Raw genomic sequence first — 23561 nt, 5'->3', positions numbered from 1 at the left:
GCAATTGCCGTGCCACGTCTTATCAAGCATCAGCCGCATTTCCTCCTTCTCCCGATCCGTCATGTTCCCCTCCCATGTCCTATGAAAGGACGCTCAACCAGGCCCGCGCGCTCCTCCGATGGTTTTGTATCCCGTAGATCGCCCGATGGTCTCGCCAAGAGACGTCAGTACAGCCTCTAACGAGGTTGAGGTGATCCCGAACAGGATCCCGACTCGGTATCAAGTGGTATCCACCACCCGGGAAGTCCTGGATGCGTATCCAGGCCGCAGCGGAGGGGTTGGCGGCGCTGCTGCTCGACATCACTCTCCATAGGCTGCGAATACCAGCTCTGCTGGGCGGGTTTGGGCGGATGGCTGGTAGGGTGCGGGATGGGAGGGACGGTGGTGCGTAGTCGTTTGCAGGCTTGGCGGGGTCCGACTCCTCGTTTCTGTCTGCTCTGTGGCTGCGCACCATTCCCTCGCCATCCAGCGCCTGGCGGGCATGGTGGCGGGTCCAATTCCCGCTATCGATGTCGCCCTAGTCGTCCCTGTCCCCTTCCTCAGCGTAATTGCTACGATACAGCAAGGGCGAGAGGAGAAGTACGCAAACGCGGACTATCTCAGAAGCTACAAGAGTCCTACTCCGGGTCTTACAAACGGCGGGCGCGACGAGGCTGGTGCAAGCTGGTTATCGGCGCCCGCCTTCTACGTGTCGGCGACGATGCGGAGATGTGGGGCCTCTGGGGTTTGGCTCGAACAAGGGAGCACCATCCAGTGCGAGAGGACAGAAGGTGCCAAATGACGGCACGCGCGCACCAGCCACCAGGGCCGCTTCTGCAGAATGCCGCTATCAACGTCGGGCGGCGGATCCTGTCCAGCCAGCACGGCTCGGACATCGCGCTCTGCACCGCGCAGACAACACGTCATGCATCGCGCAGACACATGTCCCCCATCGCCCTGCATCCTGCACTGGCACGGACAACCCGGCTTGGTGAACGCCAGCCGGAAAGGTTGACCCCGCGGGGGTGCACCTCGAGCAGACCCGCTGATGCGGGCTCGCTCAGCTCTTCGTATGCTGACGTATGCGAGAGCGCTCGCCGTTGCGCTAACGTGCGCGGGAGCAGGCCTGACGGCCAGGACCGCAACGTCGGTCGGACCTCATCGCTGGGTCCAGGCTATTCGGATAGCCAAAGGACGAACCGGTCCTCGGGACGATCAGGTCCCCAGGGTGATCAGACCCTCGGGCTTTCGCGTGGCGAAGCCCATGCTCCTGCTGCAGGAGCCCCCGCACGGGGATGCTCATGATGAGCAGGCCATGCACGGCCATCGGGCGCATGCCCACTTCTCGCTGTCGCACGACGGCAACGGCGAGCAGGTCTCGCCGCTGTGCTTCGGCCGCTGTCGGGCGATCGATGTCTCGGGCGCATGTCCACTTGGCGAGCTTCCGCCTCGGTGATCTTCACCACCTTGATGTGGGAGCAGACGTACGATGCCGTCTGCTCTGCACGCTCGACGACGCGTCCGAGCCATCATGCTCGGGGCGCAGCGGACTCCCAGCACTCGCGCCACGCATCGTGGCCGGGCTGTCATCACACGGGTTACGCAGCAGGTCGTCCACTTCACGTCGTATGCCCGTCCTGCATCAGGCGGCATAGCTCTCCTCGCCGCATGCTCGTGCATTCACGACATGCTCATATCTCATAGCGAAGGGCTAGGGCCTACCCCTGCGACCGTGGCATCTGCCTGCTCCGTACTGGGACGTTCTGCTCTCGCTGTCGTTTAGTGGGGTCGGGCGCTTCGCGTGCGTCGTCTGTCTCCTACATCGCGCGACCGGCGGACATGAATTGTCGCGACTCATGTTCTCGTCGGCTTTGCAATGACGGATCGGGAGGCTCGTCTTCTCCTTCTGTCGGTCCTGGGCATCGGGCTTCGGCTCGATGCTCGTCCGCTTTTCTCCTTGGGTTGCGGCTGGCGGCTCGACATTCGTGTCGATGTCGGCGGCGCTGAGCTTTGTACTCAGCATCGCCGTATCCGCCCAATTTTTTTTCTTCCCCTTCTTCCTTCGTGAAGATTGTTTCGACTATTGGGCTATGTGGAGTAATGGAACAGCTACGTACGTATGAGATGTAAGTCGTATAGCTCGGGAAGCGAACAAGGTGGTTTTGCTGCTGAAAAAGTTAGGGACTTCTGAAGTTTAGAACTTCCAAGTACAGTGGCGCGGTTTCGAAGGCTGGACTCCACTCGCGGTCACCTGAACGTCATTTTCGCACGGCGCGCGACGGCATATAATATATTCGAGGCGGGGCGCGGTCGTCCGTCCAGAATATTCCCCACTATTGAACTCGAGCTCGACAACGAGCATACACTGCACACTGACCAATCTACGCACCCTACACGCGACCAACACCATGGCATCTCACCAGCGCTCTCCCTCGATCGAAGTCGTGTCCGGCGGCGCGCCTGCCCACACTAGGAAGACGGCGCTTATGGAGTCGACACGGACGACGAATAACCAGTCTCCCAGTGGGACGGGGGCGTGGACGAAGGGGCTCAATGCGCCTTTGATGAAGGAGCCCAAGGAGCATGCCCATACGACCGCAACATCGATCCAGGCGAAGGTGCGTGAGGGATTGAGCTGGGGAAATGTGTCGCTGATTGGGTTTCCTTTCTCAGCCTGCCGCTGCGATGGCGAGCGCGGAGAGGCGTGTGCCCAACACCTCTGCAGGATCGAAGCGCAAGCTGGACGCGCCGACGTTTACTGCGAAGCGCGCGAAGACGGGTGCTGCAGCGAAGCTGGGCGCTGTACCGAAGACAAAGGAGAACAAGGTGAAGGTTGAGCAGGGTAACATGAAGGCCGAGCAGGGTAACGCGAAGGTTGAGCAGGGCAAGGCGAAGGCTGAGCAGAGTAACACAAAGGCCGAGGAGAAGGAGGACACTGCGGAGCGCTGGAAGTGGATTGACCGTAGGCGGCCTGAGATGTGCGTATGAACGCTTATGGTGCTCAGTGCTTTTCTGACGGTATCTTTCTACGAATCCGTCGCGATATCCTTTGCCGTATGCATCTCGCCGCGACTGCGTTAACTTGCTTTCGGACATGTCCCTACCCTTCCTGTTCCAGTGAAATCAAGGGCACGAGCATCGAGGCCTTCAATTGTGGGGGGACCTTCTTCAAGTCCTCGGCCAAGGTACGCTGCGTCCTGCACTCTCGCACCCATTCATCATACATCTCTGCACCTCATTCTTCCCCATACCCCTCTCCCCTCAACGACATTCCGACTGACCCGCCTACAGCACGTCGCCGACCGCCTTGACAAGCTCGAGGCCTTCCTCGCCGAATGCGATGGCGACGAGCGCTACCACCCTATGTACGGCGACTGGGAATCCTACAAGGCCAAGCGCGTCACGAGGAAGAAGGGCGAGCCAGAGGATACGCGGTGGCAGTGGATTGATAGGCGGAAGCCGGAGATGTGAGTGCAGCTCCAGCTCGCCTTTCTCTTCCTCATCCCCCTTCGTCGTTCCTATGCCCTCTTCCTCGAGGGCTGATCTCGTTCGTTATCGTACCCATGGTCCTCCTCCCATGGAATGGATGCTAACCACCTTCCCTGCAGACGCTTCAAAGGCACGAAGATCGAGGCGTACAACTGCGGCGGCGCGTTCTGGAAGGCGACGGGGAAGACCATTGCCGAGCGGCTTGACAAGATGGAGCGCTTTCTCGCGGAGTGTGAGGGTGACGAGAGGTACCATCCGCGGTACTGTGAGGATTTCTGAGTTGCTGCCTCGACCGGCGAGGGGACTCTAGGATGTCGTCCCGAAATGAAGAAACAAATCTAATGTACGAACCCTTGTACTTGTGCTTCTACTATCTTGCTTGACCGATGTTCTTGACTGCAGTATGTACTATACTTTACACGCTCTTCTACGCTGTACCTAACTTACTAATGGATTTGTACTTATCTCCCAGTAAGCAAAAGACACATGCTGAACTTGTCACTACGCAGGCATGCGCTTCGCTCTCTCGGTAGAGATCCTGGGGACCTTTGAGGTATAAAATCTCTTGCTCCGACCGGTATTCACTCAATTCTTGCCCTCGCAAACCTTGAGACCTTGAGAGGGGGAAATGTGTGACCAAGTGTGACATTTGTCCATTTTTGTCCTTGCTCCTCCGGTCATGGCAAGCGTGATCGCGCGCGCCTCCGTACGCCTAGCGCTGCGTACTGCGCCCATAGTTCCCCGGCGGACTCTGCACGTCTCTGCACCTGGTGCGTATACAATGTACGAACGTCGAGTGTCAACTGAACCAGGCCCTAGCCCTCAAGAAGAAGAGCAAGGGCAAAACCACCGTCTTCGAGGATGAATTCTCCTTCGAAGAGTCCGGCGAGTCCCTCTTCGCTGACGCGGGCGCAGAGAGCGCCATGGAGGGTCTGAAGGATGAGGCGTCCACTACCCCAGCGGAGGACAAGCGGAACGAGCACGTCGCGAACTCGAATAAGCTCTCCCCGGACGCGCGCCAGCAGCGATTCGACGAGCTCTACAACTTCGTGAAGCCGAGAATAGGGCGGCGGCCGATTCACAGCAAGGAGCAGGTCCGCCGGTCGGCGTGGAACCACCTCATCCAGCTTGCGACGAAGCCAGAGCAGCTAGAGCAGGTCGTCGAGCTGCTCCCGGCGTGGAAGGACAGCGGGCGCGAGATCAACGCGACTATCAGCGAGCTGTTCATCCGTGCGTCTGCTACCCATCCCTTCAAGCTTCTCATACTAATGCGCTACCCACAGGCCGGTGCCACGAGCTGCAATCCCCCGCCCTCGCTGTCAAGGTCTTCGGTGACTTCGGCCGCTACGGCGTCCCCCTCACCCTCGAGGGCGGCCGCACGCTCCTCTACTCCCTCCTCCTCTACGACTCCATCCCCAACATCGTCGCCGTCACTACACTTTACAAGGTGTACGACCTCCCGCCCCTCGCCTCCGACCTCGTCTCCTGCAGCATCCTGGTCGCCGCGTGTCATAAGCACGGCGATGCGGATGCGCAGGTCGTCGCGGAGACGCTCACGCCGTTCTTGAAGGACCTTGTGGCGAAGGGCGACGAGGCGGGAAGGGGGAGGCACCCGGAGGAGCAGTACGAGAAGTGGCTAAGTTGGGCGCTGTTCCAGGTGCATCAGGCGCGGGTGCAGGCGGCGCAGCCGTCGTACCCGTGGTTGGAGAAGTGGAGGAGTGTATGGGAGACGAAGGGTATTGTGGATCCTGTGACGAAGGAGCCGGTACAGACCGCTGCATAACTTACCTTCTGCTCAATGCTACTCACCCCATTCATGCCTTGTCGCACTGAATACACATCTCCTTTCAAGATCGCCTCGTCACCCAGCAGCACTGATCATTTCGGATCAGGCATATCTTGTCAAGTCGAGGCAGAACAAGGGAGCCACGCCGGCAATCACTCTGGGGGATCTGACTGTGTCATCCTCTGCTATTGTACCCAACTGGTAGTATATTCCGCCATCTGCCTTTCATCCATGCTCAGTCAGTTCATCACAATCCCGCCGTTCACGTCGATCTGCTCAAGGTCAGCTCCCTTGTTCTCTGACGATGATGCAACAGACATACCCCCGAGCCTGTATAGCGGCGTGAGCGTTAGGTGTGCGTGCAGAGGTTAAATGCGTGCGTGCAAGTCCAGGTGCGTGTATGCAAGTCCAGTTGAGTGTGCGCAAAGACGGCCAACGGAGGCTTACCGGTGATAAAGTCGGCCTCGCGAGAAGCAAGGAAGGAAACCACGTTCGCGATGTCTTCTGGTTGACCAAGGCGCCCGACGGGTGTCCTCGCTTTTGCCTGGAAGCGGCTATGAGCCCAGCCTTCGCGGCACTATAGACGATGCTTACAGTTCCATATAGTGCGTCTACGTCACCAGACTTTTCTGCGACAGCGCGTACTGAACGCGACCGTCAGCGCGAATGAAAGTGTATTCAGATTCAGCCTCGTACCCACGTCGGTGTCTACCCAACCTGGTACGAACCGGTCAGGTGGGGCTCGTACAGAGCTCAGGCTGATTGGCGACTCACCCGGACAATAGCAATTCACAGTGATCCCTGTCGAAGCCAGCTCTGCTGCTGAGGCGCACGTCAATGCTTTCTGTTGCAAAGTGAAGCAGACTATTCCGACTTACCAAAGGCGTGCGTCAATCCACGAACGCCGAACTTCGTCTGGCTATACACGCCGGTCATTGGATGGCCTGGAACGGCGAATGTCAGCTCGATGCCCTGAGCCATGCCTCTTTCACGATGACGTACCTACTCGACCAGCACCCGACGAAGCACCGATGATACGGCCGCTCTTGTTCCCAAGCTCCTGCATCTTCAGCGCGGCATGTTGATAGCACAGGAAGAGCCCGAGACTGTTGACGCTGTGCAAACGGTGATAGTCCTCGACGGTGGCTCAAGGGAAGGTGAGCATCCAATTACAAGTACGACATAGGCAAGACGCACTATCCACGCATTTCTTGTAGATCAGGACTCCGGCATTGGCGACCATCTGATGGTATGGTGAGCGTCTCGATGACCATCACAGGGGACAGCCGCCAAACAGACTCCCGAAATGCACCGCCGTATCATCAACCATGCGCTTGACATCAGGCTCGGACGATACATCGGCGAGAACAGTGAACGCCTTCCTTCCTCTCTCTTCGATGTCACCCCGCACGCCCTCCAGCCGCTCCATCGCAGACGGAAGGTCGTTCAGGGCGATGTTGAGGCCGTCGTCAGCGAGCCTAAGAGCGATGGCGCGACCTATGCTGCGGGAGGCGCCGGTGACGAGGGCAACGCGGGCGAAGGACATGATTGGTCCAGACGCGTCAAGAGGGGGATGGAGAAGGGGACTGTAAGGCGGGCGGCGTGGGGCGTACTGATACAGCCGCCGCATTGTCGCCCTAGCTGACAGCGGCGCTCTCCCTGTCTGCTAGTCCGCGGATATGACCCACCTACTTGATGCAAGATGGACCGTGGTCCTGTGGATAACGGAGCAGCGATCTAGGCGAGCACTCACCTTGGGTCACATCTGCTCTTGGGAAATTATGACTGACTCCTCCAAGCAGGTACAGTGATCAAGCACTCGATGAGCAGACCAAATTTTGTGCGGCCTCGGAATATTTACCATCGAGCCATGACATCGACTTAAGTACACCGATCTAACCGTATACTATGTGGCTCTCGACCTATGATCTTTTCGGAGCTCAGAATCGCGCAGGTCCAGCACAAAGGGGGGATCAAGGCGGAGATGAGCAAACGGCACCGAAATCACTCGATGAGCAGCGTCACATCACGCCGGTCCGTTGAGGCGGATCCAAATTTGGAACAGAATCCGGACGTCCTCTGGGCTACTAAAGTACCCCTACGCTAATTCTGTTCCCTCTACACTTGCTTGTGAAGCGGAGGGAGTCATTACGAGCAAAGTCTGCTCGCCATTTTTGGTTTCTCGCCGCTATTTACGCCCTACACCTGAAAAGCACTGGCATGACGGGCCCGATTGCCGATGTGATTTCGTGACTACTCACGCTGCCCATTTCGACGGACTCGCAGCCTTTCTACGTTTCCATGAGCATGGTAGCGTGTGCGCGCCTTCGTAGCAGCTCAATATCATTCTTTTGGATCATAGCTACCTTCATGAATATTTTCGAAACAAGCAAAGGGCGGGGGCGCTCTGAGCAATATTTCCTAATTGTGCTTGAGCTGCTCAAATGCTGCTCAGCCGCGTTCGCAAGCCCACTGTGCTCGATGTCGCACTCTTCACAGCTCGCAAATATTACAGTATATGCACAGTGCACTCCTCTTGAATAAGTCAATTTCTCCGGGCGATGCGGCGACATTGTGATGCTTCCCGACGCCGACTGCTCATCGAGTGATGGCTGCTCATCGAATGCTTGATCACTGTACATACACCTCATTCCTTGAACATTTATATATCGGCGAGTAATAATCACGACTCCGGCAGTCAGTTCATCACCATTCCCCCGTTCACATCGATCTGCTCGTGGTCAGCTCTTGGGTTGTGACAGGCGACTTTAAGAACCCGACTCACCCCTTGGCCTTCGAAGAGCCATCCGCGTTGAGTACATATATGACGAAGGAGCATAGGTGAATCTCACCAGTAATGAAGTGCGCTTGCGGAGAAGCAAGGAAGGACACCGCGGATGCGGTGTCGTCTGGTTGACCCAAATGTCCCGTCGGCGTCTGCGCCGTAATCTAGAGGAGTTGACCGGGTTCATGACCCGCCATAGACGCAACACGTGATACTCACAGCAGCGTAGAATGCATTTACGTCCCCGCTGCCCTCAGCGACGTCTCGTACTGCAGCCGAAAAATTCTAAGGGCTAACCATGGGAGTATGGCCAGAAGCGCTCACGCACTCATCTCTGTATCCGTCCAGCCTTCGCGGAAGGAGTAGAATGTGATGGTCAGTACGTACGCGCGCCGTACGCTGAATCACGACTGACCTGGGCAATAGGAATTCACTGTAATTCCAGTCGTGGCCAGCTCTTGCGCTGAGAAGCACATAAATGCTCAAGGACTTCCTCCCGGACATGGCATCCAGCGTACCAAGCGCCTGAGTCAGTCCGCGCACTCCAAACTTCGTCTGGCAGTACACGCCGGCTTTCGGGGTCCCTGGCGGCATGCGTCAACTCAAACCTCCAGCGAGCACGAACGCATGGTATCCTAGTCTAGCCGTCACCATACCTGTGCGTCCTAGTGCCGACGACGCGCCGATGATGCAACCGCTATTGTTGCCGAGCTCTTGCATCTTCAGCGCGGCGTACTTGTAGCACAGGAAGATCCCGAGACCGTTCACGCCATGCGCCTTGTGCCAGTCCTCGACGGTGGCTGTATCAGAGGTCATCCCGGGCCTCTTGCGTGATATAGCAGACGGTAGAGGGACGCACTGTCCACAAGGTTCTTATAGACGGCGACCCCGGCATTGGCGACCATCTATCGGGACTGTAAGCGAATACTTGCAATCACCTCATTTCACTGAGCAGACTTACGACATCCAGCCTTCCGAAATGGGCTGCAGTCTGGTCAACCATGCGCTCAACGTCGGGCGCAGAGGTCACGTCGGCGGGGACCATGAGAGCACGACGACCCCTGTCTTCCACTTCGCTTTTCACACCCTCAAGGCGCGCGTGAGCAGACGGCAGGTCGTTCACCGCGACGTCATGTCCATCGTCGGCGAGACGCAGTGCAATGGCCCGTCCGATGCCGCGGGCGGCGCCGGTGACGACAGCGATTCGGCGGGTGAGAGACATGGGCGGTATGTGGTGGAAGTGCGGAGAGGGGAATAGATGCGAATGCGGAGAAAGATACGATGTGAAGGAAAGATGTGAGAGTGGGGAAAGTACGAGGGCGAAGGGAAAGTTGCGAGAACAAGCGCGTTCCAAGTTGCGCGCTTTATAGTGGCAGTCACCGCCTGCTTTACGGTATAGCGCTGGCGCCACTCAGTGTAATGCGCGGATATGACACGAAACAGCTGGACGGGTAGCATCTGTGGATGGTTAGATGGGAAGGTCAGGTTCTACCTTGGAATGCGACGTGGCACTCTCCTTCATGAGGTCTGTCACGACATCCGCGCTGGCCCTTTGTTCGATGCGATTCGACATACACAGACGCGAAGGACCATAAAGGACATGTTCCTGCCATACGCCCGCCTTCTCTATTCCATGAATCGGCCGCCATTCACGTTGATCTGCGCCCCGCCGTCAGCATGGCTTCTTAATTACACATCGCAAGACACTCACCGATTGGCCTTGCATGCAAATCCAAGTTCAGCCCCGGTTAATCGACGACAAGACGGCTCAACTCACCGGTAATAAAATGAGATGCGGGGGATGCCAGGAAGGACACCACGTTCGCGACATCCTCGGGTACACCGAGATATCCCACCCTGGACTTCGTGCTTTCCTATGCATTTGCGTTAGCCCATCTGCCTCGTAGGACACAGACAATAACACGCACGATGGCATAGAAAGGTTCCACACCGCCGGCCCCATAGGCCAGTTCGCGCACTACGGATGAGGGGTCAGGGATGTGATAGACCAGTCAATTCCATTGCGGGTCTTACGCATGACGGTATCGACGGCGCCTGGACAATAGCAGTTCACGGTGATGCCGGTATGCGATATTTCACATGCTGGACCTGGTACTAAGTCCTGAAGATGAGACGATAACTACGCCACCTACCGAGCGCCTGCGTCAAGCCACGTATACCAAACTTGGTCTGACAGTATATGCTCGCAAAGGGTTCACCTGCAATAAATACCACTGAGCATCTGCTCTGCACGCCATGGAAGATTCTACACACCCATCTTGCCCGCGACTGAGGATGCGCCGATGATGCGTCCGCTTTTGTTGCCAAGCTGCCGCATCTTTATGGCGGCATGCTTGTAGCAGAGGAAGGTGCCTAGGCCGTTGACATTGTGGGCCTTGTGCCAATCTTCGACCGATGCTGAGCAATGTGTAAGCTCGCGGTGAGTAGGAAAAGGCGGAAGTCAACTTGCTATCAATGACCGGCTTGACGACCATGACTCCGGCGTTTGCGACCATCTAGAGAATAAATCAGTATCTCAGGCAATTGGAGTAAGGTAGACTATGAGACTTACGACATCCAATCTCCCGAAATAGTCTGCAGTCTCGTCCACAATGCGTTGAACATCCGGCTCGGAGGACACATCGCCAGTGACGACGATAGCTCGTCTGCCCTTCGCCTCGACCTCGGCGCGTACTTGGTCCAGTTGGTCCTTATTAGAAGGCAAATCATTCAACGCGATGTCGAGGCCATCGGCTGCGAGTTGCAGGGCGATAGCACGGCCGATGCCCCGAGCAGCTCCTGTCACAATAGCGGCTCGCACGGAGGACATAGAGATTCGATGGTGGCTTCGGGGAGCACTCTATGGCGCGCTGGCGAGGTAGGACAGAAGGATACGCAAGGTAGCCACAATATATATGTCCCCCACCTTACTGGGGGTGTCGGCAATCGCGCAGGTCGTAGCCGGAAGCGCCATGCACGAACATCACGGCCAAGGGGTTTTGAGTCAATCTCTCAGACCATGTCGTCCTTGGGCCCTGTCAGCGCTTCATAATTAGCCACTCGGAGCGTCTATGCAACTCGACGATGAATTTGGACAGGGTCGCGGTAAGAGTGAAAGCGGATAGCGCACCGAAGGGTCATTTGTGGCGTACGTGTACGCTGTTCCGCGTCCAGTTGTCCCACTAGGGGCCTCAACGCGTCTAAGAAAGACGGACCAGCCACAGCAACGTATAAATCCACCCTTTGAAGCCTGAAGTGTGGTTTCGCATATAGCAGAGTGCGCATCCCTCTGATGAAGTGGTGGCACCTTGGTCACCGACGCGGTACCTCCGCCAGCCCGACGGCACGAGTCACGCAACACCCAATGTCCGATCCAGTATAGGCGCTAGAGGACGTCGGAGTGCTGCGCCACATTACCCCTGTGGCCGGGAGTGTGCGGTATATACGCCATCTCACGTGCGCGGACATCAAGTGTATACCATTGTCAACCAATAACTCACTTCAAATCTCATTAGCGTTCACATAAAGTGTCAAGCTTCGACCACTCTTTCTCGCCGAATCCCTCATCAAACCGTCGAAAACTCGTACTTCACTTCCCAGAAGAAGTCTTTGCCAGGTTCGTCTGGCGCTGTCGTCAGCATCGCGACCATTCTGGGAAGGAGGATACACACGAATCTGGTCGATGTTCCACTCCGGGGTGTTGATGGCGTCCATGTACCCCTGCTGCTCAATTGCTACGGCCGACCACTTCGTGTAATTCACGTCGGGTCCGCCATGCACCACCTTGCGTGGGATATCAAGCCAGTTGGACGTGTAGACTTGAGTGGCGGGCTGGTTGGAGGATATGTCGACTCTGACGGGCGGCGTAAGCACCTCACCGAAGCTAACATCAAGTTCGTAGGCGTACCGAATGCCGGACGCATCGCTCCAGAGGCTAGTCCTCGCGCCACGATCCGTAGCGTTGGTAAAGATCCAGCAGTTGTCGTATCCCTGGCATTCTAAGTATTGCATCCGTCAGTCGACTGCCATCGTAAACGCCCAGCCTACGCACCCGGCCCGCAAAGGTCGAACGTATCGTTCCACTTCACGTTGATGGGCTGCTCCTGGGTGAAGTCGAGCGGCGTCCCCGTCACGTTGATGAATCCGCCCGTCGGCACCTGATTACTATCGATCTCGATGACCTTGTCGGCGGCGATCTGGAGATGGTGCGACAATATGTCGCTGCTGTTGTTCTGAAAGGCGTCGAGGTTCCTGGGAGCGGGGGCAAACTCGAGCCATGCAAGCACTTCGGTTCGGAAGGTGGCTTACCAGTACACGTGCTGCGTAGTCATGATGGGTGTCTTCTCCGTGGCGTTCGCCCACAGCTTTGACTCCAGGATACCGCCTTTGTGGACAGTATGCGTGGCCTGCGCGACACCTTCAGTAGCTCCCCGATGGACTTCGAAAGATGGGGACTCACGATGGTAGTCACATTTCCTGGGAAGCCTTCGTCTGCGGGATCGAAATGAAGGTAGGAGACGTGCGTCGGAGACTTGTCGATGACTGTCCAGTTACGCCGGTCCCAGCCTAGTTTCCCGCCATGCAGAGCATTCGGCTATGGAAGGTCAGATGAGACACTATACTAGGCCCGCTAGATACGCAATTACCTGACCTACAAAAACTCATGAGTACAACGCAGTGGACAAGAGACGTGAACGGACCGTTCGTAGGAATATGGTATACATTGGGACCATCTGGCTGAGCGTCCTTCGTGATTGGTATAGAGAAGGTGCCATTCTTGATGCCTGAAGCGATGTTAGCTAACGGCGCCAGCCATTGAGTATGCACGCGTACGGTTGGCATAACTGTGCGGTACCGTTGAGCACGAGACCCACTATACAAGTTGAGGCCACTCACCGTCCGATGATGGGATTGAATGACGGGTGGTTCGGATCGGTCAGGAGTTTCGACTGAGATGAAGAGTCAATGAAGGCCAGGTCGAAGAGGCTTCGCTTCGCTTACATTGTCGTCGTAACCCAGGACGACATCCCGGGGATTGCCATCACGATCCTTGACCCATAGCTCGGTCAAGGTCGCACCTAGGGACACGAATTTCGCAGTCACAGAACCGTCAGGCGCCGTTAGAGTCGTAACGTCAAAGGGCTAGTACCATGATCAGTAAAAGGATGGTCGAGCGAGCGATCATGCTTACCCATTTCTCGTCCTGCGCGCTGACGCTTGCGCACACGACTCCCAATGCAAGGAGGGCTTTGATGAACATCGTAAAGGTCGTGCTGCTGCCGTGGGGGACGGAAGAGTTCAGCAGCAAGCATCCGAGAGGCGGCTGGCTTATATGGGCGCCGCGAGCACAGCGCGGTCAAATTTGGAATAGGATCATCGGCGCAGACTCCAGAGAACCACATGAGCATCATCTTCCGCACATGCATATCGAGCGGACAAGGCCTGCCATTCTCAGTGGCGTAAAGCGGGAAGAACGTCGGGGAGAAGGCCATAATGAATGCGGATTGCCCGTTATCGTCCACGCCGGTTCGAAGGGCTGAGCATCAGCTGCGAGGGACGGCGAGGAACAGCTTGAGGTAGAGCTGGACGTGCATGACGAGATCGCCATGATGGACTTTCGCTTGAACTATGCGACGGAGAAATGGGTCGCAAACGTCATTTCTACCCGCGCGAGCCATGCGTCCCGACTTCCGACGCTCGCGCTGCGCTCGAGAGCGCTTGTGGGGAGGTCGGGGTCAGCGAAAGGCCTCATCGACGAGGAGAAGCGGTAGAAAGGCCTGCCTGGACTCGGCCGTATGTTGCTTCGTCCGCGAGGTGCCCGCAAGCGTTCTGCCGGGGCTCTTCGAACCGACGAATCGTCCGACTGCGTTCCAGCGAGTGGGAATGTTCTATGGTCATCTTAGGGCATATCTAGATGGGCTATTCATGCGCAGCGGCGCGACCAGACGAGTCTCACGAGCGTTCAGGACAAGTTGGGTTTGAGTTCAAAAGACACGTGGTAATTTGATCATCATTCCATGCAACCATCTCCTTCCGGAAATCATTGTTTTCCTCTTACCGCCATGTGGTACAACGACGCCGCCTCTCTTTCTGTCGCCTTCGTATAGAAAATCCTAACAATCCCCGATGAGAACAAGAGCAGATCGATCGTCGGATTTCTCGGTAAACTTCTTCCATTAACTCCATGAAACGCTCAGCCAGCCTATTGAATGGATTTCGGACCCCTTCTTCGCTCGGTATCCTTCTGAGCGCGATCCACACCCAGCTATCGAAGACTAACTTCACAAAGTGAACATTAAAGCCTATTTGTCTCCGTCGTCCTTGTAGTCGTTTCTCTTTCCTCCCTCTCGCCGGGCGATTTCCCACCAGGATGGTTGAAAGCTTACAGTCTCAGGCATCTCATTCACGACACCATGTTTACGGAGAGGATGCTTACGAGCCTCTTTGGTCTGCTTATAAGGCGAGCACATCTACGGAACTACATGATGAAGAGATCTTGACGCTATCCTCAGGTCGAAGCTACGACCACGGACGAACTGCCTATGGTTGAACTCCCCTCGCGCACACCTTCCCAAGCCTCAGTCCCATCTCTTCCGATACTAAAGCAACCAACGTCCACGCTCGACATGTCGATATCCTCCGAACGAAGCGATTCGGACGACTCCGCTTCGGATGCGAACAACGAACGACGATGGTCTAATGGCATATGCAGCGTCTCCGGTAACTGCAAGACTTGTAAGTGGAGCGAATTGCCACCGCCTTGAACTTTAATGACGGCTCGTAGTATGTCTCGCGTGTTGCTGCCCGTGCATCGTCTACGGGCATAATCAGCGTCGTTTTCACCACTTAAGACGACATGGCACGTCCGATCTCGAGAGCAGCGCATCTTGCGGGGGACGCGCTTGTTGGATACATTGCTTGCTCACCTCCTTCATTGGCTGCGGGTGGATTCTTCAGGCGCGTCCGTCCCTATCGTTGCGACTCAAAGGCTGATGCTCGCTCTAGATTCCCTTTCGGAGACGTGTGCGGAGGCGGTACTCAATCCGCGGAAGCCTTCTCGGGGACTGCTGTGCCTCATTTTGGTGTAATCCTTGCGCACTTACGCAGGAGGCCTTAGAGCTCGGGCTAGAAGAGCAGGGCGCACTCGCCGCTGTGCGCCGTCCGAACCTGGCGTAATTGGTACCCAAACTCGACCACAGTCCGTGCTCAGCCTATTATCATCAGCGACGCAGAGCTATCCTGCGACTCATTTTTGGTATACTTCTACACGTTCGACAGCTTCGAATACCACCGCGGTTTACTATCCGCTTGTCTTCCTTGGGTCCTCGAGCCGTGTGGGATACTGTGTTGATCTCCATTGCGTTGATCCTGAATGGGAATGCGCGAGGTCCAGTCTGTATTCAGACCTCGATGCATAGCCTTCCGACAGAATATGTGGCGGTGAGTGCTGTTGAATGTTCAACAACTTCCCTCCTTGGCGTTCAGCCACCGATAGCTTTACACATCTCCTCTCCTGCTTTTTGAGCGCGACTCGCCCTTGGCGCAGGTGTACATCCTGGCGAAATTTTCAGAGTCGACTGTTTCAGGTTTCTTTGACGCAGATCGTCGGCGCCACACGTTGTGGGGTCTTCTACACCTTTCGCACAGGTCAGCCGCATCCCAACCTCACTCATATGCAGTCGGGGAGAATGGTTGTTGAATTCGGTGTGACTTTCTTGGCTTTGTCGTGAAAGGTGTTCACGAGCACAACGCGTCCTCCTCAAGATATATAGCCTCGCTGATCGGGCAGACCTGCTCCTGCCCCTACGCTCACGACTATTACACGCCAGTTACGATACGCGACAACTCTTTCCTATGACTGACCTGAAGTCTACCGACGGTCTCTCTCACCCCAAGGCCGGTACTCCTCCACCAGCGTACCCTCCGCCCGTCAACACGCAACCTGCGCTCACGCCAGGCATGTCGACGACTCTAGGCGCCGGCGGTAATCGCAACGTCAAGAATATCCCAATCGGACCCGACGGTCAACGAGCGTGGTCGCACGGATTGTGCTCAGCATGCTTCGGGGACTGTGGTACTTGTGAGCTATCTCGTCCCTCATGCACGAGAATGACGCTCACCCCGACGCTTCTCAGTCTGCACGGCGTGGTGGTGCCCCTGCATCGTCTTCGGGCGCAACAAGGAGCGCTACCAATACCTGTCCGAGCAAGGCATCCCCGACCCCGAGGCCGGGAAGGGCTACAATCGGGAGTCCTGCGAGAAGCACGGCTTCCATACCATTGTGACCGGTTTTGGGTGGGTGTATCAGGTACGTAGAGCTTCTGTCACTCTCAGTGCTTGCTCGGCGATGACTCACAAGGATCAAGGTCGCCCTTCGCACGAAGCTGCGCGAGCGATATGGAATCCGGGGCAGCGACACGAGCGACTACTGTCTGTCATTTTGGTGCAACCCGTGCGCGCTCACGCAAGAGAGTCGAGAGTTGGAGCTGGAGGAGCGTGACCTGCGGTCCAAGGATTTATAAGGCTCACTGGTTTGTCGCGCTGCTCAGGCCATATCTCAGGCCATAGCCGGCTATGAAGGAATACAGGTCAACAGGAATCTCATCCAGAATCTTCCCTACGCGGCAAAATAAAATATGTGTGATTTGTCGAAAAGGTATCCTCGATAGGCTCGGCATCATCTATTCGCAAGGCAAAGTCATATCCAATGATCTGTTCGCGATCTTCTTTCCACGGACTCGGGACTAGATACTTCGATCTCAAAGCCCGCCATCGTAGTCCTCAAATTCGACCCAGGGGCCGTTTTTGATGCTTTGGTACCAGCGCAGCTTCTTCGATACACGAGACCAAGCCCTCGCGCGGTCCCTTGCGGTCCATCTACCGTGCAACACCTCCTCTTCAGCTGCCCGATATTCCACTTGCCGCAGAAGAGGAAATATCGCAGCAAGAATGTCCGCCACCTCGTCAGCCGCCTCGATGCGTCCGTCGTTTATGTCCAAGTTTTCGAGGACAGGGGGCCCTACTTTGGCCTCCGCCACCTCGTCGGCCGGCAAGTCTATCGACCGCGCATCCAGCTTCAGTGTGAGTGTCCGCAGCTGTTTTAGATGTTTGGCGAACATGGAAAGGCTTTGCAGCGTACACGATGATCCCATCATGTTCGGTATCTGCAGATGGACAAGCTTGGGCCACCAGTGCGCGAGCTCGCCATATTCGGACTCGGTCAGGCTTACGCCTCCACCCACCTCGCCGAGGGAGACATCCTGCAGATTGCGGTGCCGCGAGAGCGGACGAAAGAAGTCAAGGGGAGCTAAGAGTGGGCTAGATAGCTGGTCCATCAAGCGATTGGCTGGGAGCCCATTCGCTCGTATGCGCAGGTGCGTCAACGTTGTCGGGGAGCAATGCTCGGTGACTGCGTCGAGGAGTATCTTCATCTGGTCGTAAGAGGTGAACTGCGTTATCGGCATATCCAGCGTGTCTATCTCGCACGGTGAGTCGCCTAGATATTGTACCAGTGTCATCGCGAATGCCGGGCATACTGGGGGAAGGTGCAGGTGGCGAAGGTTGAGAAGTCCTCTGTGGGATATGCGTTTCATCGCAAGCGCACTATCCGGGTGCCTCAGTACGCGCGCGGGATCCAGTACCCGCAAACGAGAGAGTGGTGAGCTTTGACCCAGAAGGACGACGAGAACGTCCACGATATACATCTCCAGGGAAAGTGAGAGGTGCGTGACAGATGGAGCGCATGCTATGGCGCAGCCTAGTTGCAACGCATCGCCAAGGTCATGGTTCATGATTTCACGCACTGGAATCAGTTCCAAGCGCAGATGCGTCAGCTGGGGACATATGCGCGATATCTCAGCTAGGCTGGGGACATTGGCGCATCGGATGCAGATCTGTAGGTCCCTGATCATTGGCGAGCACAGAAAGAATAGAAACCTGTTGTCCATCGCGGTGTAGATGGTCAATTGCAACCGCTCGATTTGGGGCAGAATGGGCGAGTTTGGCGGCGATGTGAGGATGACGGGGAGTACGGAGGGTGAGAGCAGCTGGCTATCAAAGCGGAGGACTTTGACGTGGCGCGAGAGTCGCATGACGGGCTCCCAGTCCTCTGCTTTCAATGTTCTGGTGATACGCTGGGCAGGAATCAGCACCCTTCACACTGTAGCCAATGATACGCACATATTTTGGTCTATCTGCGGCCGAAAGCAGAAGCAAGCTTGAGAGGTACGCCGAACGAGGATTTCCATCGTCAATAGACCACGCGTCGTCAGGGATGAGCTTCAGTAACGGCAGTTGGTCGGGAAGTATCTCCCATAGTAAAGGTGTGGTGCACGCATTCCAGAACCTCGAGACAAGTGCATATTTTGCGAGTAACAGTGCTGATCGACATAGCTGCCTCATCTCAGGCATATGATGGTCGACGTACCCCGGACGATCGCCGGCAGCATGGAGGACAGCAAGCAGTATCTCTGGTATGTCGATAGGTCGCGCTGCGGAAGGTTCCATTGCCGATGTCCGTTTTTGGGAGAGAGTTCGATATAAGCAGAGTTATTGAGAAGAAGACGAGGTCAATCGACGGAAACACTGGCAGAACGACAGAGGCTAGCCGCAGGCGATTTCAGCGTTGTTGATCGGCAGACGCCGAGAGTCAGCACGTGCAAGTTCCTGTTCAACAATTATAGAGCACTCAGACAGCAAGAGGAAGGCCCATGAATATCTTCCAAGTGAACCCGAAAAGATTTACAGAGTGGAGAGTCAACCGGTGTCCTTGATTCAAGCCTCGAACCACCCACTCATGACCCCACCCCCCACCCACTCCGACTACTCGACCGCGCCTTCCCCTTCCCCGGCATCCGCAAGATCTCTCGATACATCTTCTTCATCTTGCTCACCCGCTTCTCCTCCAGCCCCTGCACCTCGCGCTCGATCGCCTCGCGCGCCTGCTTCGCGGAGTGGTACGTCTCCATCGCGCGCTGGAACTCGCCGAGCGCGACGCTCTCCTTCATGCGCGCGACCTCGAGGCGGCGGCGGATGTTCTTCAGCTCGCCCTCTTCCTCGCTGAGGTCCTCGGACTCGACGGTCACGCGGTCGGCGTGGTCGGGGTCGGAGCCGGACGAGCCGCCTGCGTCGGCGGTGTCGTGCCCCGTGTCGTCGGAGCGGGGAGCGTGCGGCGTGTTCGTGCGCACGTAGAGGTATGATGAGGATCGTGGTTGACTAGCGGATGCAGCGGTAGACCTAGATGCATGTCAGCGATGAATGAGAGACACTTCCAACGTTCACTCACGCTAGCGACACCGCCGTTGGGCTACCCGAAACGATATCCGCCGTGGCGGCGCGTCTTGCCATGTGCGATGCTGACCGGGCTTCTGGCCTCACTATGGGTATCCGCATCGGCGCCGTGCCCTCCCCAGAACGGCCCTCAGCAGCATCCGGCCTCACGTGTGACGGCCTTCTGCTAGACGGCCGTCCTGGATAGTCCCCATCGAACTCGTCGAACGCGAACACATCGTACTCGTCCTCGTTGATGACAGTGAACGAGGGGTTCGCGTTTGCCGACGAGGACACCGCAGACGACGACATGGACGCTGTACGTGCACGTGGCTGCCCTACGGACGGGGGTGGGGCGGAGCGCCCCGTGGACGAGGCCTTGGCGGTGGAGGAAGCGGAAACGGTGCGCCCATTGGGCTGGAGGGAACGCGCGAACGGCTGATAGGGCGTGCTGCTGCGTGAGGCGGTAGAGTTGGCGCGTGGGCGGCCCAGGCGACGCTGCTGTTCCAAGAAGTAGTCTTGCTCGGGGGAGATGGATGGCGTCCAGATCTTGTGGTCGACGGATGATCGGCTTTCTGGGCGGTGCGATGGTCGGGGGGAGTCTGCGTCACCGATCGTGGCGTCGATCAGTACGGCGAAACACGCGGCGGGCACCACTCACGATAGTTCTGAGCACCGTGCCGCTCCGAGTAGCTGATCCCCCGCCGATGGTGGGTGCCGCTCGCGCTCTGCAGGCTGCCGTGCGCGTGCGCGCCCTCGACGCGCATCCTCTCGCGCTCCTTCTGGATCTCGGTCTCGATCTGCTCCTCGCGGATGTAGCGCAGATGCGCGATGCTGTCGTCGAACGCCTCCTGCACGAGCTTGCGCTCGATGTCCGACTCGGCGTTCTTGAGCCCCACTTCGCGGTCGCGGAAGGCCTCCTGCGCGAGCGAGTCGAGGTCCTTCTGTACCCGCTCGCGAACCTCGGCCTTCCACGCATCGTCCGGTTCGATCAGCGGATCCATGCTATTCGGCTGCTGCGTCTTCGCGTCCGGCGGCTCGATGGCGTGCGTTACGTCCGATAAGAGGGAAGAAAGGGGAGGGGGCGCGCGCTGGCGGGGGGAATGGGGTGGGAGGGTGCCAGCGGGCTGTCGTGACTACCTGGCTAGCTCTGCGATGGCGCCTATTAGACCCCGGCGAGCTTCGTGACCAGCATGCGGTCGTTCGTGACCGACTGGCTGCAACCTGGCGGTCTGACGGAAGTCGGACGAACGCCGATAGCACGGTTTTCCGCACACGTGTCCGCGTCGTGTTGGTCCGGCGCGCGAAGGAGAAGGTGGTGAATGAAGGGCATTGACTGCTGATAGATGCACGGAAGCAGCGGCTATGTTGGCAGTGGCGCAGATTCTTTCCGATGGGAGCATTTAGGAGCGCGAGCGTGGCTCTTGTCCGTTTCGCAGCAGCATGTCCGAAGAACGGAGGACATGCGTCTGCTCGCGAGTCGTCATTTCCTTGCTGAAGGTCAGGCGACGTCTGTTTCAGCGCTCTTATGGCGGTGAAGAGGGTAAGAACCAACACTCGATGAGTCCTGGTTGGATGAATCGCCGACGACGGCGAGCGCCCGGCGCAACGTGCCAGGTTGGTCACGAGATGAATGCCCACAGGGACCTACAAGGGTGAGTTGGGGGAAGAGAGACCTTGAGAGATGGTTCATATCACTCTCATACGCAGGGAAGGGGTGCCTTGATAGGTAAAGATGAGCTATAAAGGCATATCAAATGTTTGGAGGAAGGGAGGGGATGGTAGGGTGTGCTATCGTAAGAAGACCATGGGTAGAGGTACTCACTTTGCTGGGAGGCTGTTCTCACTGGCAATGAAATGCGCATGATGGGCGGAAGAGATGCATGTTCGGCGCAACACGACTCGGTAATCGTTACTTGACAAACGATGACAAACATGATTGCCACAATGAAGTGGCATATACGGGCCTCTTCCCGTAAGCGGACACCGACATCGAAGAGTGACATTTAGCATTATTAGAGCACAGTATATACAGCACTACTAACGTAGTCTAGATCTGTCAAGTAATGCGTTGACAATGGCAAGGGTGGCATAGGTGAGAAAAGAGCTAGGGCATGATACAGTAGCATCACAGCATATACAGAGCGCGCGAGACATAGTACAACAAACAGGGATGCAAACAACAGGACGGACCAATAGTAGACGAAGTACACACGCTTAGCTCAAAATCAAGCGACGCCCAAGTCAGGCTCGGTCTTCTGGCGCTGCAGCGGGAATGCCTTCGCGCGCGCCCATTCTGGTGGGAGCGTGCAATACGGAAGCAGGCCCGTCTCTCGCGCCTCGTCGAGGTTGACCCATCCCTTCCACTTGGGGTACTGAGTGGTGCGCCGTTCCTCGTCGGCATTCGTGCGACCCTCGTCATTGTCGGGCTCGGTTCGTGCGCCGTCGTCAGGTTCGGTGGGCACGTCGGCGGCGGGATCGGTGCCATTGGGCCCGGGGCGCGCATCGTCCTCGGGTTCGGTCGGCACGTCGCCGTTGTCGGGCCTGGTGTCCATCGCGTTGACGTCAGCAGCCTGGGTATTTGCGGCGTGAGCTTCCGCACGGGCGGCCTGCGCGGCGCGGAGGCCGGGACCCGCGAAACGACCAGCAGGAGCGGGAGGAGCGGACGCGGGAGGGGCGGCAGGCGCAGCGGGAGCAGCGGCCATAAAACGCTTCCTGTCCTCCTCTACCTGGCGCGCGACCTCATCCTCAGAGGTGAGCGGAGAGTCGAGGCCGTCCTCGTCGACGACCATAGCATCATCAACGAACGAAGCAGTAGTCTCCATCGTCCCGATCGAGTTGCTCGAGCTCCCGCTGCTTTCCCACCTGCACTTCAGGCGCGTGTCATATCCGTGGTTCGGCGGAGGACGCTTCGGCGTTCTCGCCAGCCTCTTGAGCTCGCGCTCCTTCGCCTCCTTCGCCTTGCGTTCCGCCTCCTCAGGCGAAAGCGCCTTGACCTTCCTCTTTCCCCCCTTCGCCTTGACCTTGAGTGCCTTCTCCTGCTCCTTTTTCAGCTTCTCCTCCTTCTCCTTGAGCGCCTTCAACCGGGCCTGCTCCAAAACCGACGCCTCGAAGCTCTTCGCCTTCACGTGCCGTTGCTCGTTCTCCAGCACGTACTTGTACAGCGTCCGATGGCTCTCCTCGATCTCGCGTTGCTCGCGCTCCTTGCGCAGGCGCTCGAGCTCGATCTCGGCGTCGTTGCCATTCTGAAGGAGCGCGGGGTTCTGGCAGACGCGGAGGGCCTCGAAGTGCGCGCGGGGCCCGACGCCGAGGGGGCGGCCGCGGCGGCGAAGGGAGTTGGGGGCAGCGTTGGCATTAGAAGGGGTGGGGACAGCGTTGGCATTAGGAACGGTGGGGGCAGGCTGGGCTGTGGGTTGATGGGCGGTGGGCTGGTGGACAGACTGTTGAGCAGAGAAGGCGTCATCGGAGGTGATCTCGGTCGCCTCGGCTGCGAGGGGATGGGTAGTAGCGACGCCGTCGGTGGTAGAGGGAGTAGCGGAAGGGATGACGGGGACAGGTGCAGCAGAGACAGAAGGGCCGGCATGAGTGAAGAAGACGTCATGGGTGGCAGTATCACCGTGAGTGGCAAGGGGATGCGAGGAAGTAAGAATGCCACCGCCTCGTGTATCGCCCAGCTGTGGCGTAGCAGGCATATAACTCACAGAGGCAGGGTAGTGTGAGACGTCCATGTCCATAGCAGAGAGTTTAGGTTGCAAGGTGCTTTGGGAAAATTCACAACACAAAGAGGGCGGTCGGCGCGAAAGAGATGGAGCGGCGCCAGCTTATATACCCCAGCGCTCGGCTCGTGTCCCGAGTCCTCGAGGCATTGAGGGGTGTTTGTTCTCGAAGCCCATACAAAGCCCTTTGTGCTGTATCATAAAGGCGGCGCCATCATTTCGAAATAATCAATTTTGTCGTCAGCTGGTGCATTCTCGATGCGATTTCGATGCATCTTCCGGGGTTAGGTTGCCTGAGACTTCATCTCGGGAGCACAGCGCAGCAGGGGGAATGAGCTGAAGCACGGGGCGGCCGAAAGTAAAGAACCCTCGACGGACAATGGGCGCAGGGGGAAAGGGTGTTCGGTCACCGGATCCAAATTTCCATCACATATCGGATATCGCCGGTCACACACGTGACCGTAGTTCAACTTCACGGTCGGCAGTCATGCGAGTAGTTTGCGGGTCATGCACCCCAGGTGCCATCCCTTTCGTCTCT

The 23561-nt window shown here is 57.3% G+C and overlaps 13 protein-coding genes across 13 annotated transcripts; 6 read left to right on the top strand and 7 right to left on the bottom strand.

Moving 5' to 3' along the window:
• The first annotated feature begins 71 nt into the window (after positions 1–71).
• SCHCODRAFT_01039195 (uncharacterized protein) lies at positions 72–922 on the top strand. Its single transcript, XM_050340910.1, has one exon. The coding sequence runs from the start codon at positions 482–484 to the stop codon at positions 779–781; it is 300 nt and encodes a 99-aa protein (XP_050198416.1). The 5' UTR covers positions 72–481; the 3' UTR covers positions 782–922.
• Positions 923–1027: 105 nt separating this feature from the next.
• Positions 1028–1435, top strand: SCHCODRAFT_02511851 (uncharacterized protein; the record flags this gene model as incomplete). Its single annotated transcript, XM_003028713.2, has 1 exon — positions 1028–1435. The coding sequence occupies one exon, from the start codon at positions 1028–1030 to the stop codon at positions 1433–1435; it is 408 nt and encodes a 135-aa protein (XP_003028759.1).
• A 52-nt stretch (positions 1436–1487) lies between these two features.
• SCHCODRAFT_02049992 (uncharacterized protein) lies at positions 1488–2223 on the top strand. The gene is made up of 2 exons (XM_050341621.1): positions 1488–2135; positions 2193–2223. Exon 1 carries the CDS (start codon positions 1511–1513, stop codon positions 1760–1762), a length of 252 nt encoding a protein of 83 aa, XP_050198415.1. The 5' UTR covers positions 1488–1510; the 3' UTR covers positions 1763–2135; positions 2193–2223.
• A 164-nt stretch (positions 2224–2387) lies between these two features.
• Positions 2388–5323, top strand: SCHCODRAFT_01192093 (uncharacterized protein; the record flags this gene model as incomplete). The annotated part of the gene is made up of 8 exons (XM_003028715.3): positions 2388–2597; positions 2653–2957; positions 3098–3164; positions 3271–3446; positions 3588–3700; positions 4206–4238; positions 4288–4698; positions 4752–5323. 8 exons carry the CDS (start codon positions 2388–2390, stop codon positions 5249–5251), a joined length of 1815 nt encoding a protein of 604 aa, XP_003028761.1. The 3' UTR covers positions 5252–5323.
• Positions 5324–5411: 88 nt separating this feature from the next.
• SCHCODRAFT_01131965 (NAD(P)-binding protein) lies at positions 5412–6800 on the bottom strand (the record flags this gene model as incomplete). Its single annotated transcript, XM_003029029.3, has 10 exons — positions 5412–5526; positions 5577–5584; positions 5702–5798; positions 5849–5898; positions 5951–5971; positions 6029–6076; positions 6133–6198; positions 6257–6400; positions 6452–6497; positions 6567–6800. The coding sequence occupies 10 exons, from the start codon at positions 6798–6800 to the stop codon at positions 5494–5496; spliced, it is 747 nt and encodes a 248-aa protein (XP_003029075.1). The 3' UTR covers positions 5412–5493.
• Positions 6801–7859: 1059 nt separating this feature from the next.
• Positions 7860–9519, bottom strand: SCHCODRAFT_02636221 (NAD(P)-binding protein). Its single transcript, XM_050345907.1, has 10 exons — positions 9001–9519; positions 8899–8944; positions 8696–8839; positions 8558–8623; positions 8455–8502; positions 8368–8388; positions 8259–8308; positions 8107–8203; positions 8040–8047; positions 7860–7985 (listed from the first exon to the last, which is right to left on the bottom strand). The coding sequence occupies exons 1-10, from the start codon at positions 9259–9261 to the stop codon at positions 7953–7955; spliced, it is 774 nt and encodes a 257-aa protein (XP_050198414.1). The 5' UTR covers positions 9262–9519; the 3' UTR covers positions 7860–7952.
• A 49-nt stretch (positions 9520–9568) lies between these two features.
• SCHCODRAFT_02636220 (NAD(P)-binding protein) lies at positions 9569–11238 on the bottom strand. The gene is made up of 10 exons (XM_050345906.1): positions 11170–11238; positions 10612–11074; positions 10510–10555; positions 10314–10457; positions 10193–10258; positions 10074–10142; positions 9968–10017; positions 9817–9913; positions 9751–9758; positions 9569–9698 (listed from the first exon to the last, which is right to left on the bottom strand). Exons 2-10 carry the CDS (start codon positions 10867–10869, stop codon positions 9666–9668), a joined length of 771 nt encoding a protein of 256 aa, XP_050198413.1. The 5' UTR covers positions 10870–11074; positions 11170–11238; the 3' UTR covers positions 9569–9665.
• Positions 11239–11275: 37 nt separating this feature from the next.
• Positions 11276–13345, bottom strand: SCHCODRAFT_02636215 (galactose mutarotase-like protein). Its single transcript, XM_050345905.1, has 11 exons — positions 13231–13345; positions 13041–13181; positions 12936–12988; positions 12873–12883; positions 12737–12823; positions 12499–12635; positions 12348–12445; positions 12091–12290; positions 11947–12037; positions 11711–11892; positions 11276–11661 (listed from the first exon to the last, which is right to left on the bottom strand). Exons 1-11 carry the CDS (start codon positions 13297–13299, stop codon positions 11606–11608), a joined length of 1125 nt encoding a protein of 374 aa, XP_050198412.1. The 5' UTR covers positions 13300–13345; the 3' UTR covers positions 11276–11605.
• Positions 13346–14581: 1236 nt separating this feature from the next.
• On the top strand, positions 14582–15215 carry SCHCODRAFT_02670915 (PLAC8-domain-containing protein; the record flags this gene model as incomplete). Its single annotated transcript, XM_050346624.1, has 3 exons — positions 14582–14774; positions 14824–14996; positions 15045–15215. 3 exons carry the CDS (start codon positions 14582–14584, stop codon positions 15213–15215), a joined length of 537 nt encoding a protein of 178 aa, XP_050198411.1.
• A 783-nt stretch (positions 15216–15998) lies between these two features.
• SCHCODRAFT_02513609 (PLAC8-domain-containing protein) lies at positions 15999–16561 on the top strand (the record flags this gene model as incomplete). Its single annotated transcript, XM_003028716.2, has 3 exons — positions 15999–16119; positions 16175–16347; positions 16406–16561. The coding sequence occupies 3 exons, from the start codon at positions 15999–16001 to the stop codon at positions 16559–16561; spliced, it is 450 nt and encodes a 149-aa protein (XP_003028762.2).
• A 237-nt stretch (positions 16562–16798) lies between these two features.
• On the bottom strand, positions 16799–20311 carry SCHCODRAFT_02670913 (uncharacterized protein; the record flags this gene model as incomplete). Its single annotated transcript, XM_003029033.1, has 8 exons — positions 16799–17574; positions 17644–17743; positions 17843–18172; positions 18219–18384; positions 18466–18529; positions 18856–19274; positions 19324–19882; positions 19969–20311. 8 exons carry the CDS (start codon positions 20309–20311, stop codon positions 16799–16801), a joined length of 2757 nt encoding a protein of 918 aa, XP_003029079.1.
• Position 20312: 1 nt separating this feature from the next.
• Positions 20313–20861, bottom strand: SCHCODRAFT_02512708 (uncharacterized protein; the record flags this gene model as incomplete). Its single annotated transcript, XM_050343279.1, has 1 exon — positions 20313–20861. A coding segment is annotated over one exon (549 nt), but the record flags the coding sequence as incomplete, so codon positions are not given.
• Positions 20862–21289: 428 nt separating this feature from the next.
• SCHCODRAFT_02636202 (uncharacterized protein) lies at positions 21290–23413 on the bottom strand. The gene has a single exon (XM_050345904.1). The coding sequence runs from the start codon at positions 23039–23041 to the stop codon at positions 21536–21538; it is 1506 nt and encodes a 501-aa protein (XP_050198409.1). The 5' UTR covers positions 23042–23413; the 3' UTR covers positions 21290–21535.
• Between the last annotated feature and the right edge of the window lie 148 nt (positions 23414–23561).

This window comes from Schizophyllum commune (assembly GCF_000143185.2).
Source record: "Schizophyllum commune H4-8 unplaced genomic scaffold SCHCOscaffold_10, whole genome shotgun sequence".
NCBI classification, from domain to species: domain Eukaryota; kingdom Fungi; phylum Basidiomycota; class Agaricomycetes; order Agaricales; family Schizophyllaceae; genus Schizophyllum; species Schizophyllum commune.
Note: the sequence above shows the minus strand (reverse complement) of the source record. Positions and strands in the feature narration are given on the sequence as shown.